This window comes from Sylvia atricapilla, chromosome 4 (assembly GCF_009819655.1).
Source record: "Sylvia atricapilla isolate bSylAtr1 chromosome 4, bSylAtr1.pri, whole genome shotgun sequence".
In the NCBI taxonomy this organism is placed as follows: domain Eukaryota; kingdom Metazoa; phylum Chordata; class Aves; order Passeriformes; family Sylviidae; genus Sylvia; species Sylvia atricapilla.
In genome coordinates, this window is record NC_089143.1 from 61683726 (window position 1) to 61700215 (window position 16490).

Genomic DNA, 16490 nt, shown 5'->3' on the forward strand with positions numbered 1-16490 from the left:
ATGTAACATTTTGTATAACAAATACTTGAAATACATAAAAACTCTTCATACTCTGAAACGTACTAAGACAAAAAATTGATTCGGTTTTAAGAACAATTAGCCCACCCAATTAGTCTGAAGTCTTCCCAATATTAATATCAACAAACTTTAGAACATTTGTCCCCTAAAACTGATCCACTCTCACTCAAGAATCTTCATGACCTGAAGCAATGTAAAATTAATGTGATAAATATTAAGTTTAGAAAAGGGACTGGTTTTGCCAGGCTCATTTTACTGACATTTTCTCAGCTTCCTCTTTCAGTAGCTAATAACTAATATAGCAGATCATAGTGCCTACATCCCAACTCCAGGGAATCTAATCTATTGCTATCAAGGATGAGGATAAAACAATTATTTCTCCAGTTCCTTCCTTAAGGCATGCATCATAAACCAAAATAACTATCTCAAAGCTCCAACCAGCAAATACTTTTTAGTAACACTACTCCAATGTGTTTGAGCCATGGATAAAAAAAGTAGCAAAGATGTAAAGCATCAAATAGCCAGCAATATAAGAGAACAAAAGAAACTATTTTCCAGTGACAATATTTGTGTCATCTTCTCTTTAGGCTTTCATAATAACTTCCAAGAGCAGTAAGGGTAACAAACTCCTGAAAATACTGAGGAAAATGAACAACAACAACAAAAGTTTCAAACCCTTTTTTTCTAAAAGCCCTGGAATTCAGGATATGGCTCCTGGTCAATTTTCTATCCAATAGGCTTTCAACTGTGCTAGAGCTGCCAGCCTTCTGAGTTAATTCCAGAACTATGCAACTCAGTAACAAAACACTTGTGAGAGCACAGCATTTTAAGCAGTGCCAAGACAGAGATAAATAGCATGGTCTTACTTAAAGTGAGAGAGTGAACTGGCTTTAAACACAATAAAAACAGAAATAATCTTCAGCTACAGAGCATCTGCCAAACAAATGAGAGAGGAAAGAAATCTTTTATGTGCTTTAACAGCATACAAATAGCCTAAGATAAAAAAGACCCACCACATTCCAAGAGGCGTGAAGACAAATATTTGAAATGGATCTATTTTACAGTATGGATGTCAGGTAATTTTGAATTCCCAAGCTACAGCCAAAATTCAAGTTAGTCCTTCAGGATCTTTTCCCTCCACTTCTCTCTTAGGCCACAGCCATTAGCACAGAACACACAGACACAAATCTCTAAAGAGCCCAGAGCAACCCCAAAATATACACAAGGCTTTCAACACACATCTTTGCTTCCCTCCATAGCTCCAAACAAGTGTGATTTCTCCCAGAGCCAAGGAACATGAAAATTTGTATGCCGAGGCCAGGCTGGAGGCAGGCAGACCACTGACCCACCTGCAGCCTGGCCAGGATTATGGCAGCTCATGGGACCACTTCTGCTGTAAATCCTCTCCTCCTTGGGATGGTGCAGCATGTCCCTGCACGCCTGGTGTGCTTCCCTCTCCCTTGGGCACAGAGGGATAGGAGAGCTCTGATGGGATACTGAACCCCTTGGAAAACTGAAATGTACTCTCTCCTGAGGATATTGGGGCAAGAAACAGGGTGAGCAATCAGTTTCTGAGATCAGTTTCTGTTGCTGAGCTGCCCCACAATCAAACACCACACTACACTGTTGGGCTGACTACATCCAGCAGAGCTCAAAGAGTGCAAGAACTCCCTGAGCCCCTTTGGTGTCAGCAGGGTGGGTGGAGTGGAGGAACAGATGAGGAATAGAAACTAAAAAATCTTTAAAATCTCAATTAAATTACAAAAGCTCAATTTGGTACCTTCTCAGCAACCAAAAGATCAAATATCACCAAATGATGAAAAAAGAAAAATCATTCCCCAAGAGTTACTGGCACGAGGAAAAAAGTAATTATTTATTGCCTACAAACAAGGACGAGCTACGAAAAGAGGATTTGGGGTTTTACCCCTTCCTATTGCATTTTTTCTCTTGTCAGCCAAACCAATCCACTTCCTGCTCCACCCCAACTAGGTCTATGACTACTTTGGACTCACCTCCAGTCCCCATCAACACATTTCACACTTTACCTTCCTTCTTTTCATTACACTTACTCAAACAAAGCAGCTACAGTAGTTTGACTGTCAGCAAGATTTACAGGTCCCTGAAAACCATAATCTTCCTTCTCCACATCCACTTTCAGATGACATAACTTTTCTCTACATAAATCATTTCCCATTTGCAAAGTTGCAAGACATTCAACTTGCAAAGACTCTCTTTCTTGGCTCAGCTTGTCTTATCAGACTCACTTGCCCCTTTCCTTTTAGATACATGTCTCCAAACTTAAGGTCCAATTATTTTCAGAATCCTCAATGCACACCTTAGAACAGGAGTGGCCTAAGTGACATATGCAGGCTTTCCCACTTTCAAGTTTCAAGATAAATCTTTTCCAGTTAAACCTAGCAAATTAGAGGGACGCCTGTTTTATAATTCTCAGCAGCAGCGAGCACAGCATTCTCCTTATGCTTATACACTCACATTTGAGATTACTTCAAAGACTTATTCCTTTGACCTCATGGAGTTCTAAGTGCAAGATACAGCACGTCTGAAACAGCTGATGCACCCTTTCAACAACAAAATAGTTATTGCAGATAATTAAACAGATGTAAGAGAAGGGCAGGTCTGGTATCGGCCTTTTCAAATCTCCAGATTAATCTCAACATCACCAGTGCAACTGATGTCAGATCTGCAACTGAGTCCTGGACTGTCTTTCTCCTTCATTTAACAGCTTATAATGTGCTGACAGGACAGCTACCAGAGCTGATCTGCTAGATTGGTGATTAGAAACTGGGCATTTCAATCTAAGCATTCATTTTTTATATAATGATAGAAATAAAATTGTGAAGCATTTTTAAGGAGTTCAACATCTGTTGGAACCATAAATACAATGAGGGATAAAAATATGCACATTTCTGTATCTGTTGCTGAATCAGGCATGATGTGATATGCAATTAACCATGAAGACAATGGATTTTCATCCTGTGCTTCTTTTATTCAGTGCTTTGGTGGATAAGAAGATAGACTCACTAAAAAGACATGCACAGCTTTTATGTATCAATAAGTCATCAAATCTGTAACAGAAGCTTGTTTTGGACTTTTTTTTTCTAATTTCCATAAACTAGCTTAAATAAGAAATTAACTGAAGAAGAGGTTCTCATTTGTCAGAGTGATAGGAAGATTTGCAATTTGAAACAAACTACCAAAACTCTACCAGGATCACATACACAAATAATTACTTGGGCTGGTAATTCCTTTAAGTGTCCCTGGTTCCTGGGCTGGTGTGGGGAGGCTGCCAACAGATGGCAATTTAAGAGTTGGCTGTTTCCATGGCCTTTTTTATCCCCATCATTTCAAAACAGCTGGAGCACAGACTGTGGAACAATATGCCTAATTTAATTTTTTTGAAGAAACAGTGTACAAAACACTCAGCAAAGCTTCTATTTTGTTACAGAACAGCACATTTAGGGACTCCAGGATGCTGGACAGGGAGGAAGAGCACTTTTGAGAGCTGGTCAAAGCTGAACATGCTGTGATCTTACAGAAGCTAAAAGCTTACACTACCTCCCCCTGCCCAGGAAGTGATCAGTGAGTTCTGAAAAATTTTAGAAACTCACCCTCTGCCATAAAACAGCTCTGTCACACCATATGCATGGAATAAATGGGCCTGAAATTTCACGAAGGAAAACAAGATTTCTTTAGGATCCTCCATTTGCTACAAGTCCTCCACAAATAAAGAACAAAACTGAGTCAGACAAGCCTACCTCCACATTTTCTGTTCCTGCATGTCAACACCACCCTCATAAGCCAGCCTAGAAACTGATATTCAAGATGACAAAAAGAGTTTCTAGATTACTTCGTCAGTGAGGACAACCTTCATTAAAGACTGTCTGGTTATCCAACTCTTGCTGGGAGGAATTAGATTACCTTTATCAACCTAAGCTACACAGAAAAGCTCTTTCATTTGAGTGTCTCTTGAAGTACATTTTACCAAAGGCTATATCCCAGGTTATTTAATAGCATGCAACTGAAAACAGTCTGCTGAAGTAGCAGAAAAACAACTCAATAAAACAGCTTCATCTCCAAAAAAGAGACAGATTCTTCTGGCACAGATTTTATCTGAATTTCTGTTTTGGTCTTCATGGGTAGGAAGCAAGATCAGAAGCTTTTGCCACCTTAGCCAGTCTTGGCTGGCAAACATTCCCCTGCCTTAAAAACACATATCAGAAGTCCTGGGGCAGATTTCTGATTTGGGCTCTCATCTTTCAGTACTCGCTCTTCTGAAGGAGGGCTGTGTTCTCATTGTGGAAGCTTACACACAGTCTTCATAGAGATTATGATAACTTTTCTGTACTACTCTCAGGACAAGAAAGGGCGAGCTCTAACTTTCAGTGGAGACTCCCTTCTGGAAAGAAATTCAGACCCTGGATAAAGTTTTAAGTGGTTTCACTACTGTGTGCTCATACAGCTGTGGATTAGAAGATGGAGCTCCATGTGTCAATTCTTGCAAAGTTTACAAGAGTAAACCTCTAATCATTCAAGATCCCTCTTAAGTCAAGGTCTTAACAATCTGCCCTCTTAAAAGAAATAATTCTCCTGTCTCTAAGAGAGACAACAAAGAGTGAAAAAGAGGAACACAGATGCCAGCTTCCCTTTCTTTGCAATGTGAGAAGCAGCAGGATAGGTCAGTTGGTCAAACTGCAACAATAAACTCAGCATTCCTGACAGGGAAAGCACACATGGGCTGTGAGAACACTGGTCAAGGGAAGAAGGTAAATTTGAATGGGATGTCAAAACTACCTATAATTCACCTGGCAAAAAAACCACATTGTAGAAGTTGATAAAATTCATGTTTGTAAAGCATGACCAGCAATCAGGCACCATACAGCAGTTTCTGCCCACGTCTGCCTTCTCTGGAGCCTGTGAAGTATCCAAGAGACCACTCTCAGAGGCTGTGCAATGCATAACACACAGCCAGTGTCTGACTGAATAGATTGTCTAAACCAAGTCTTTAAAAAAAACCAGCCCAAAACTACCTAAATGTTCAATCTTGATAAAATTCTGAATCAAATACTTGCAAAAAATACAAACTATTTTGCCCCAAAAAACGAAGATGTGCCCTCTGCATAGTAATGTGGCAAAACAGTGCCTATTTTTAAAGTGTGAGCCTTTGATTTTTCATTAACAAAACTGAATAAGCTCACATATGCATGCTTAGATAAAAGGGGATGACCCCCCAAAAAGGTGCTGAAACACTAGGATGTATCATGGGAACATATACTTTATCTGAGAACAAGTTAAAGATGTTACTGAAGTTCAATATGTGGGCAATAGCCAATACTGCTATTAAAAAAAGCAAGAAATGGAAGGAAGGCCCTTAAGGATTTGCAGATTTTAAAGAAAATAAAGGAAAACATAAGGAAGGGGGAAAGTTCTACATTCAGACCTAGTGCTAGAATGTGTATTATTTGCAGTTTTGTAAATGCTGAGCTTGAAGCCTACTGAGGTGGGAGGGGAGAGGGAGAAGCAATACTTCTACTCCTTTGAAGTACAAGACAACACCACATTCCTCTCAGTAGCTGTGTAGGTGTTGCCACTTGCATTTTGGGGAATCATATCCAGCCCTCTGGTGAAGTTTTCTGTTTTTCACCTTTGAGACAAAATCTCTTCAGAGCACACTGCTCATGACAGCACAGTACTGTACCCATTTCTATGTCCCCTTCAGTACCAAAGTGTTTCAATAGTCTCAGACTAATTTATCACTTTTTCCCTACATTTTCACCTCACTTCAGTGGGTATAAAATAATTGAAGTTATCACCACAAAAATGGGACGTGCCATAGGTTTTGGCAGAAGATGATGTGATGGCTGAAAGCAACCTTTGGGCTGGGGTGCAGAGAGGCATTTACCCAGGAGCAAGGCATTGTTTGGGTTTAGAGCCTAGGAAGGACAAGGCAGTTTATTTATATGGCACATTAATATAACTGAGATGTTTCCAATTCTGTATTTATCAGTCTTGAAAAAATGCTTACCTTTTCTGAATAGCTCTTGAAGGCTCTCTGCACTTTGATTCAAAATAGCCCATATTTCCTCTTCTTGCAATGGTCCCCCCCGAACCTCCAGAGCCTCTGCTAGTGACACATGCATGTTACCTGGGAAATAAGCAGACTGATGTAAGACTAAATAACATCTTTTCTTCTCCCTGCATGCAGTATTCAAGTAGTAACAACCCATGTTCAGCCCTCAGTCACAAAACTTCTCCAGTATTAACAGAACCCGTCATATATAGATAATATAAAACATTCCCTATGGCGATAAAGAATTTTGAGCACCTACTCCAAAAAAGCTCAGGTTAAGAAAATAACGATCCATATTAATATTGTAGGCTCTACATCCATAAATTCAACAAGCTGGCATTAATCCATACGCTATGGGCAAGAGCTTGCTCTGTTTATAAAGATGACAGATCAATCAGTAGTTAGAGGTTTACTAAATAAATCAGCTATTAACACCATTTTGATGTGTTTAAATGACTGAAGCTGTTTTTAGGAAAGGAAGCTCTTCCTCCTCTCACAGGGTTGTTGATAGCATCTCATGACCATATTGTGAGAAGCACGACCAGCAAATACACACAACAAGCAAAATAGCTCTGGAACTGATAGCTCTGGAACAGCTTCTCCTTGCAGCTAAAAAACAAAATAAAACCCTTAGCAGCACTCTACTTACTACATTCCCAGAAAACAAATAAAGAGTTCTTTCCCCAGATAAATGAGCTTAGGCTTGAGTATTTTTTGAAAGAGCTAAACCATTTTCACCACACTACAATATAATATTCTCTTGTCCAAAACCATTTGAAAATGGACGGAGGCATCCCTAAATATTCTGGCAAAGCAAAGCTCCATCGGTTTGATAAGCTCAGGAGCAAATAAGCCATGTGTCGGCTCGATTACTGCACTTTTCTATGGAATGTTCTCAGACTGAGCACTCCTGCCAATTTATATTTCTGACTAGGATGCAGCTGCAGTGGCTTCTCTCTGTGCTTCTCTCCAAAGCCCAGAGAATAAAATCTTGAGGTGTACTGCTCAAGAGTCTGAGGTGTACTGCTGGTCATCACTGGTAAGTTTGTCCTGTCTCAAAGGCTCCAAAGCTGCTGCTGGAAATGGAAAATACAGTTCCACAAGTAACGCTCATGGTCTGGAGGCCAGTAACTGATATCAACAGTTTTCGATGGTACTGCTGGAAGCTCCTCCCTGCTCCTTTAAATCACCTACCCAGAGCCTCCCCATCACTGTGCAATCCTGGCTCAGGTGTGTAGATAAAAAACTAACAAATTTAAAGAGGGACAGGCTATATCTATAGGCAGCTTCATGCCTTCCATGTGTTTGTAATTACAGATAGCCAGGCTTATAAGCATATAATGGCTACATAAAAGGCTGAATATCCTGCAGTTTCTAACTGAAAACATGAGGTTTGACAGTACTTGATAAAATGCTAGCCTTTTTTTTACCTAGAATTCCACACTACTACTGAAAAATTACATATTACTGGCTGCTTTTCAGCACAGCTTCTTTTTTTTTATTTCATAGCTTCCCAGTTTGTAGCATTCAATTACTGTGCATATTTACTAAGCCAGATATATTTTCAGCAATTAATGTCAAAAGTCATCATCAAAAGACAATGGAAGGGAAAACAAACGCAGATCACATTTAAAAGAAAGATGAATTCCCAAAGAGAAAAAGAAATAAACCATGAAAAATGGAAAGGTAGGAACCAATGCAGACTTGCAATAAATGGATGGAAAATCTGAGAAAAATGTGCTTACAGTCAGCATGAGATTCACATACACCAGGCACAGGGTTGAGTGTCTGGTCTCACTGTTCCAGGAAATTCTGTGATTTCATGCCACTGACTCAAATTTCAGTAGGTACATCTAGAATCAAGCTATCTGGATTATTCAGATTAAAAATCTCATCTTCTCCTAGGGACTAAAATTACACGAACTGCAAATGAAAACTTTCTGTGATGAATATTCTAAAGGAGAATGCCAAGCACAAGAACAACACTCCCCTCTCCCCCCACAAATCCTTCTCTGCCACTCCCCTTTCCCCATTCTGCAAAATGCTGCATCCTTTCAGCTGTGATTAAAGAGTGTGGACTGTCCTGTAGCAGACAGAAGCCAATTCCCTATTTAACAACACAACAGAGACCGTAAGCATGTCTGCTGAAACTCCCAAACACATTACAGCCACAGTCAAAGAATCCTACAGCAAACCATTTCTTGATCACAGTCAGAAGCAGTATGAATGTACACACCCAGGCCTCAGCTGAGGCAACAAGATTTGCTTGCATTTTACAGATTGCAGGAGCTTGGCAAATAAAAATCAACCACACAACACAAAACTAAACTATTACAAACTGATTTTGAAAGCCCAAGCAAAATCCATCTCAAAATCAGTCATTACAAGCAGAGCCACGTGCAAAATGCCACAAGCTGGGATTTGAGTGGGATTCTCATCGAAGCTGATCTGCTTCAGTAACTTTCTCCACAACTTTTCTTCCTCAAAATTATCTTTAGGCTGCAGTGCTTGTCTGTCTCAGCAACGGGCAGACCAAGACACGGGCTACGAGGATTAAAGAACCTGCCACAAAATGGTTCTCCAGCACCAAGGAACTGACTGAGGGAAGCTGGGTGACGCTGTTGGCAGGAAAATGCAAGGCCAGGTTTCTCTGCCTGTCATCAGCCATTTGGAGCTGACACTGGAAGTGCCTGGCTCAATGCATATTTTGACCCCACCAGTTTGTTTGTCTCGGATGTTTCTCGCAAGAAGAATTTTGTAGGAATGCTGATGCTTGCAATGCATAGTTCCTCCAAGTTTGCTGTCTCCTAAGATTCTGGGAGCCCTCAACAGTGTATGGTCCTTTGTGAACACAGAAATGTAAATGCTAGATACACGCAAAAACTTTTGGTTCCATGCAATACCCAGATATTATGATAAACTGCAATATATAAGGACTATATTGAGTAATTTTTCTAAGACAAAAACATACAAAATTTTGTAGAATACCGTATAGAACCATGCTCCTGGCAGTCCCAGTGTTCCGGGCTGACCAGCAAAGAAATCCAGATGCACTGTAAAGTTTTCTATGGACTCTTAATCAGTTCATGTCAAGCCATTCTTTTAGAACAAGTCCTCTCCCTGTCTCCTCCTTATCTAAGGAAAGTGAGATCTGGAATCCTGTGCCCTGTTCCTTTCACTCCTTTTAATAAGGATGGACAGATTAAAGAAAGGTGCACCTTCCAAGGACGAGTTCACTTCCCCTTTTCTTGGGACAGAGTTATGATGGCATCTTACTATGAGGCCGCACAGAGCTGGGATCAGGGTAGGCAAGTCTCAGGGTTAGGTGCTATCAGCTCCACACCAACTGCTGGGGCATGGATTACCCAAAACTCCCATGAGATCACAGCCACAGCACACCCAAACAGGGAGATCCACACAGCACAGAGCACAACACAGTGAAGGAAGGCAGGACAAATTAAAATAGTTAGCACTGGAGGTGCACAGACATGAACCTGACAGACTGCCTGTTCCGGGGCAGAATTTGCTCCCAGACCACACAGGAATACTATTTCCACAGGAAGGGAGGTGCATCCTATGGAGGCAGCTTTTATGCTCCAGGACAAGAGAGTAAATTCAGGTGTAAATCATTTGTATTAACAATTGAGTGCAATTTCTCGGCCCCATTCAGCCCTAAGCCATGCAGGCAGCACAGTCACGGGGAAAAATGTTGCCTAAGCCAGAGGCCTCTCCCAAATCTGAGACACTTTTTGAGAAGAGCCTGTCTGCCTCATGAGGACCAGCTCCTCCCTCCAGACACACAGCTCACACACTCCCCGATGATGGGATGGGGCTCTCTCTGTCTCCTGCCTGAAAACGAGCTCAGTGACCTCCTGGCTTTAAAATAGCCTCATTTTGAAGTCCCAGCAACCCATGGTTAAAAGCACAACCACCCATGGAACACCCAGACAGTGCCAAGCCCACGAGGCAGACTTGCTCGGTCCCAAGTAAGATGGAAAGCACAAGAGGAGCAGCCCCTCACACCGAATAATTCTGTCAAAATTACTGTTTGCAAGGTATATACTTTGTTCCCTACCACTTACAAAGCCTTCACAACCACCTCGCTTTTTAACTGCTTATGCAGGCAGAAGTTAAATGCTCAGAATTCTCGTTTTCCCCCAACCACCACCATTTTCCCTCGCACGTTTTAAATTTGAAGGTTTCCAAGAGCAACGAAGAATTCGGAAAATTTTAAAGGCCTATTCTTTCCAAATTTTATTGAACTGTCACCAGCCAAAATATTAAGAAGCTATTGCCATAACTGTGATTATTAAAGACTGAAAGACTGTATGTGATACAGTCATTTTAGTCAAAAAGTTCCTAAAAACAGACTAAAGGTCGAAAGGCTAAATTGCTTCAACTTAGCTCCTGGTTGACAACTTGGTGTTTTGGTTTTAGTAACATATCCCTTGCTTTTTTCCTTACCTTGTGCATCAACACTTTTCCCCCAATATTATAACTTCAGAACAAAACCTTTTAGTCAGAAACTGTGCTTTAAACATCAGCTAACTGAAATGCCTGCAGTACTGCACACTTGATATTTCATAGGAATATGATGCCAAGAAAGATTAAAGGCAGCTGCTCTAGGCATACACTCCGTAGATGTTTTTAGATGTGCAAGAAACACCAAAAAAAAAAAAAATAGAATACCAAACACTTAGAATTTCTCGATAATCACATAAATACTCTGATATTAATTCTTATCCTTTGACAAAAGGATAAAACACAGAGGAGAGAGCAAGAAGGGTCTATATACATACAAAATACTTCCTGGGGAGGAAAAAAAACCCCACCTTATTTGTCCCATATAAAACACTGTTAGCTGACCTTAACTACCCTGAATACGAGCAATATTTGCTCCTTGCACCACAGGGACACCTGGGCAAAAGGTGGCAGGTTCTGAGGTTTCCTCTCAGCAGATGAGCCAAGAGCCCCTTCTTGGCCTCTCCTCCAGAGACATAAATGCCTGGAGGCAGAAGCACATTTAGCAAGGCAATTCTATCCAAGAGAACCTCTTAAAACTCACCTTTCCTATGCCATGATTAGCTGCCTGAAAATAAACCACTGACACTTTCATTCAGCACTCACTGAGAGCAAAGTGCTTTCTAAAAACACTCAACAGGCACCAGTCTCAGGGACACTGAACTGGGGCCAGACCTGGACAGTTTTGAAAGTCTGGCCTCCCTCATTTCAGAATCTGAGCACCTTAAGCCATTACCCTGCAATGCCCTGTAATTTCAGAATCCTGGCATCTCTCTTATTTATTTACATTGGCCCACATCTTACACCCCCAAACAAGATCTGGACTACATATACCAATTAGTTTATCCCCAGTAATACTGTTGCTGAAACTGGGCTGAAGTGCAGAACCCTGGAGCCAAGTTAGGAAGCTGGCACTTCTGTCATCTTTGAAACTTTATTTTCAAATCCGCACATAAAATGTGGTTTTCCCATAGCCACAGGTCCAATTTGCATAGACTATCCAGAAAATAAGGCATTATTTGCAAATAGTCAAGTCAAGCATGCAATCAAGTCAAATACACAAGCTAATCAAGTCAACCATGCTTAAAGAATTTTTTTCTTTTAGAGTCCTGCTCTTGAGTTAATTACTGCACATTAGTCTCAATTATTGTTTTGGAGGATAAAGAAACAAACTCTTGTGTCACATCCACTTTTTAAATTTCTCCTATAGACACAAAGAGGGGGGGACAGAGACCCACAAGATCCAACTACCATTTCCCCCCTCTTTTTTTAAAGTATTTAAGGTGCTGCCAGAAATGAGGTAAACCAAAATTTGGGGAAAAAAGCCCCCCACACTCTCATGGTGCTTTTCATTCAATCTGAAGCTTGATAATATTACTCAGCACTCTTCCTTCTCTTTCATTTTAGAGAGGTCAGCAGGGATTAGTAATACCACCCAAGTATTTCTCCTCTCCTCCTGTTATGGAATAGATTAGCTTCTTCCACTCACATATTTTCCTCCCATGTTCTCCTCTTTCTCCCCCGTAGGCAGACAGGATGAAATGTCAGCAAAACAAAAATCTCATGCTCCTGGGCAAATCCTCAACCTACACCAAGAAAATTTCTTTGAAACTGCATTTCATCTTCAAAGTGATAGCTTGCTGCTTGAGCACAGAACTCCCAAGTAAGGAACAGAAACTAGCTCAAATTTGTGAGAAAATACAATATGAAAACACTGGCAAAAGTATAAATCTTGGCCTTTTGAGCATACACAGAGGAGATATCAGCACTTCTCCTCCCAAAGCCTTAAATCACTATTATATTCCCATATCTGGAAGGCAGAAGTATGTGACATACTGAGAATCTTGGCTCGCGCCCCCAGGACAAGCAGCGTTTATTTTACTCAAAAAGTGCTTGGTTTTTTTCCTGGAAGGTGGAAAGAAATGAGCTTTTGGCATTGGCCTGGACACACAATGGAAGACAAGCAAGGGTTAGTGTTGCCTCCCTCCTTTGCTCTTGTGTCTCCATCCCCAGAACCAGATAAACTTGTTTATCTGAAGCTTCATGTTAGGCAAACTAGTAAAGCCAGTCCAAATTGTATATAATGATCATGAAAGTCGTGTTTTCTAGGCAACTGCAGAATGCTTTTTTATACATGAGGGTAGCTGATGTTTCGCATTTGATATTAAAATTTTATTCAGAAGAGTATATAATTATCACTACAAAGTAAGCTTAATCCACATAAATCGTAGCATGACTCTCGTATCCCTCTCTTTGTTTAATTGTCAGTGTAAGATTCTTGGGCAATTCCCTCATTTTGCTGTTGATCTGCTCCACCTCTGAGAGGGCACGTCTCCTTGATACATTTCTCATACTTGCAACTTTCATTTTAATTGCAAAGCAGCAGCAGAGGACCTGTGACTAAGGCAAGCTTTAGGAAAAAAAAAAAAGAAAAAAAAAAGAAAAAAAAAAAAAAAAAAGAAGAAAAAAAAAAAAAGGAATTTCAGGACTACAAAGCAGCTTGGCAATAGTGACACTTTTTAAACAGCACATGAACCGGTAACACCCTCGATTCACATGTAACAAATTAAACCCTTCTAAACGACTTGAAATGACCAGAAGCAAAAAGGCATCTTACTACAGGACGGAGTGATGATGTGTGTATCAGACAAAAGGCACTAGGAATGGCACCTCCAGCTCCAGTCCAGCAGTTTATTCCATTGTTTCATGCCAGAGCCACGCATTCCTCACATACTGTGCAAAGGTCATGACTGAAGTCTGTCCTTGCAGCTCTCAGCACAGCTGAAGAGCCAATGAAAGCTTTTGTCAGGGCAGTAGAAATAGTAGCAGGCACCTGATTTAAATGCCATGGAGCCACTCGAAAGCATTATTCTAAGTCAGTAAGTACTGCTTCCCACCATCTGTGACCTTCCAAAGCTATCTGCAAATATACCACTGGGGCTCTGGTGAGCAAGTGAAGGATGCAGTGATAATTACTTAGTACAATAACTACTTTTTCATTCAGTACATTGTTTTATGTTATAATATTATTCATAATCAGTTCCCAATGTTTGAGAAGAGTAATGCTCAAATATTTAACACCGAGATATAAATTGCTACGGACTAGAAACTCGGTGACTCTATCAGTAAGTTTCATTAATGGATCAACTTACTTTAGAGCAGATTTTTAAAAGCTCAGCTTACTTTAGAGTAGATTTATAAAAGCTTAGCTTAAGGCCTCTCTGTGGCAATAAAGTGGTAACTTCTACTACATCAGACATCTCTAGTACCAAAGGGCTGAGATTCTGTCAGAATCCTTTCAGTATCAGTAACAGAGAATGGCATCTTCCTTTAAAAAATGCCTCTTCTTGGTAAGGCAGTCCCCTTGCAGTAATGTAATAATCAGTGTCATGAAGGCAGCACACTGGGTCAACAAAAAATTACGCCAAGTGACTAAGAGTTCTCTATTTTCTTGGATGTGGCCCTTGAAAGCCCTTCAGACAGGTACAAAAATAGTAAGTTAATGTGCTACAATTCTGGGGGGGAGAAGGGAATCATTAGCACTCACCAACCTCGGTCATAAAGAAAAGTGTCAGGTTTGCAGTGTATTTGTAAATAATGTAGAAGTCAACATACTCTTAAGAAGTATAAAGGCTGACCCTACCATATGTTATTTCAAAGCCTGACTTGAATCCTATATATTCGCACCCAATCCTTGCAGAAATGGCTTTTTAGGCTGTTAGGGTGGCTAAAACTGCATGGTTCACGTGGGTTTTGAGATTTCTTCCTTTCATGGGAGAAAAGTGGATCTGAGCAACACAATCTTTGTCAGTGTCAGACTATCAGACATTTTGGGGGAAAAAATTAGCATAAAAGATATACTACTATGGCATATCAAAGCAATATTTTCATAGTTAAAAATGACCTCATCTATGGTATTTGTGAAAAATGCACTGGATTCAGAAATAAGGTTTGTATTCTTCATTTGGAAGCAGCATCCTTACACCCTCATGAGAAGAAAGAGAGCTTCTGACTTGTGTACTCAAATAGAAAAAAAATCCTGGTATTCAGAGGACAGTTCATATTAACAGCTACCTCGTGTCCTGCCTGGAAAGGAAAGAATATTCAATACTGGAGATAAAACTGGCTGAATAACAGATTCAAGTCTGAATGATATCTACCTGCATCTGATTCCTCCAGCAGTGCTTTACCTCAGATGTATACAGGTAAAAAAAGGTGCACTGCTACAACACCAGGATTTTTTTTGTTTAAGCACACATTTCATTTGAGAGCTAACAAACTCTCACATGGATCTTTCCACCTACCATATTTCTACTAAACTGCACTCGCATGTTTGGGTGGGTTTTGCTATGACAATTAAAAAAAAAGAATCCAACCAATTTAAAAGTTACTACCCAGCCAGCATCTTCTGCAGCTACTCATTTCTTACAAACACTCCCATGGCTTTCTTAGCCAATCCCCTAAGCTGTACTACATCCTCAACACAAGTTCACATGGCTTTTTCTGCCTATGATTTGAAAAGAGTTGAGCAGTCCAAATAATTACTGATGGAGAAAGATCATATGGAGGATCTATCATGCACCAAGTCTTCAGTTTTGATGTTCAAAAAAAGTAATATTCCCAGCTCCTGGAAAATCACATATGCTCTACCACACAGGCAACACCACAGACCAGAAGGTGCAGGGAAAAAAAAAAAAAAAAAGGTGTGTTGCCTTCTCAGACAGTTATCATTCCTTAGGTTCATTTCTGGGGAAAAAAAAAAAAAAAAAAAAAAAAAAAAAAAAAAGAAAAAAAAAAAAAGAAAAAAAAAAAAAAAAAGGGAGATATGGCATAAGGAACAGAACATTACAAGGTCTGCAGATAGATGACACTCTGGATATCTTATCTGTGAACTCACCTGTCTGGGAGTTAAAGCTATTATTCACACAAAAGATGACTAATTATTATTGTGAAAGTCTGAATTTCCAGCCTGAAAAACACACAAGATGGAACAGAGGCCTACATTTCAGCTGTCAAGAACTGTACATACAAGAATATCTATGTCTGTAGGAGCACAGCATAAGCTGAGAGATTCTTGCTCTGCTTTCTTGTAAGTTGAAATAAATGCTAATTCAAACACAATAGCAAATATAAAGCCTTATTCAAAGAGAACTTCATTTTCTTCACTCTTCCATAACAGAAGAAAAAAAGTAATTTTGCTCTCAGACAAAGAGCCTCTCTACTGAGACACAGCAGTACAAGGTATGAGATTTATACTTTTAATATGCACGAAAATACAATTTAAAATGTCTGTGATATATTATCCTCCTATTAGGTGGGAAAACCTTTACCAAGGTTTAAGCAGGGGGAAGCAGTGACTAATCTTACAAAGAAACTTCACACATTTCCAGTTGAGAAGCATAACTGACAAAGCCCTGATGCCTCACCAGGAAACACCAACACTCCAAGGCAATGGCAGAGATGTGAGCAGGCAGCTGGCTGGATTTGACTTGTCCATGCTGCCTCAAAGGAAGGCAAGCTGATTCTAAGGAAATGAGAAGCACTGGCAAGTGCCATTACATACCTGGCTCTCTGCACTTTATGTCTGTCAGCCTCCAGGATGTGCTTTTTACAGTGCCCACTCGTGTTGAGAAAGAGTGTGCATGTCCCCCCATATGCATGTGTTACCCATTATCTATATAAAATATGTGGGTGCATATACCCCATATAGACCAAATATTTCACTTTTGTTTTAAGTTTCTGCTGAAGGACAAGAGAAAAACCCTGAAGGACAAAGAGAGTTACAATTGGGCAGGAACACTGATCTGTCTTGAGAAGTCAACATGAACTACCTGAAAGCCCTGTTAGAGGGTCCCTAAAGCCT

The 16490-nt window shown here is 40.2% G+C and overlaps 1 protein-coding gene across 3 annotated transcripts in view; it reads right to left on the reverse strand.

Annotated features, from left to right (window-relative positions):
• Positions 1-16490, reverse strand: part of PTPN13 (protein tyrosine phosphatase non-receptor type 13) — a 112916-nt gene that overhangs the window by 80835 nt on the left and 15591 nt on the right. For all 3 annotated transcript variants that reach the window (XM_066318108.1, XM_066318109.1, XM_066318107.1), the window contains exon 2: positions 6062-6181. In XM_066318108.1, coding sequence (XP_066174205.1) covers positions 6062-6176 — 115 coding nt within the window. In that variant the 5' untranslated portion in view covers positions 6177-6181. The remainder of the gene's footprint in view (positions 1-6061; positions 6182-16490) is intronic.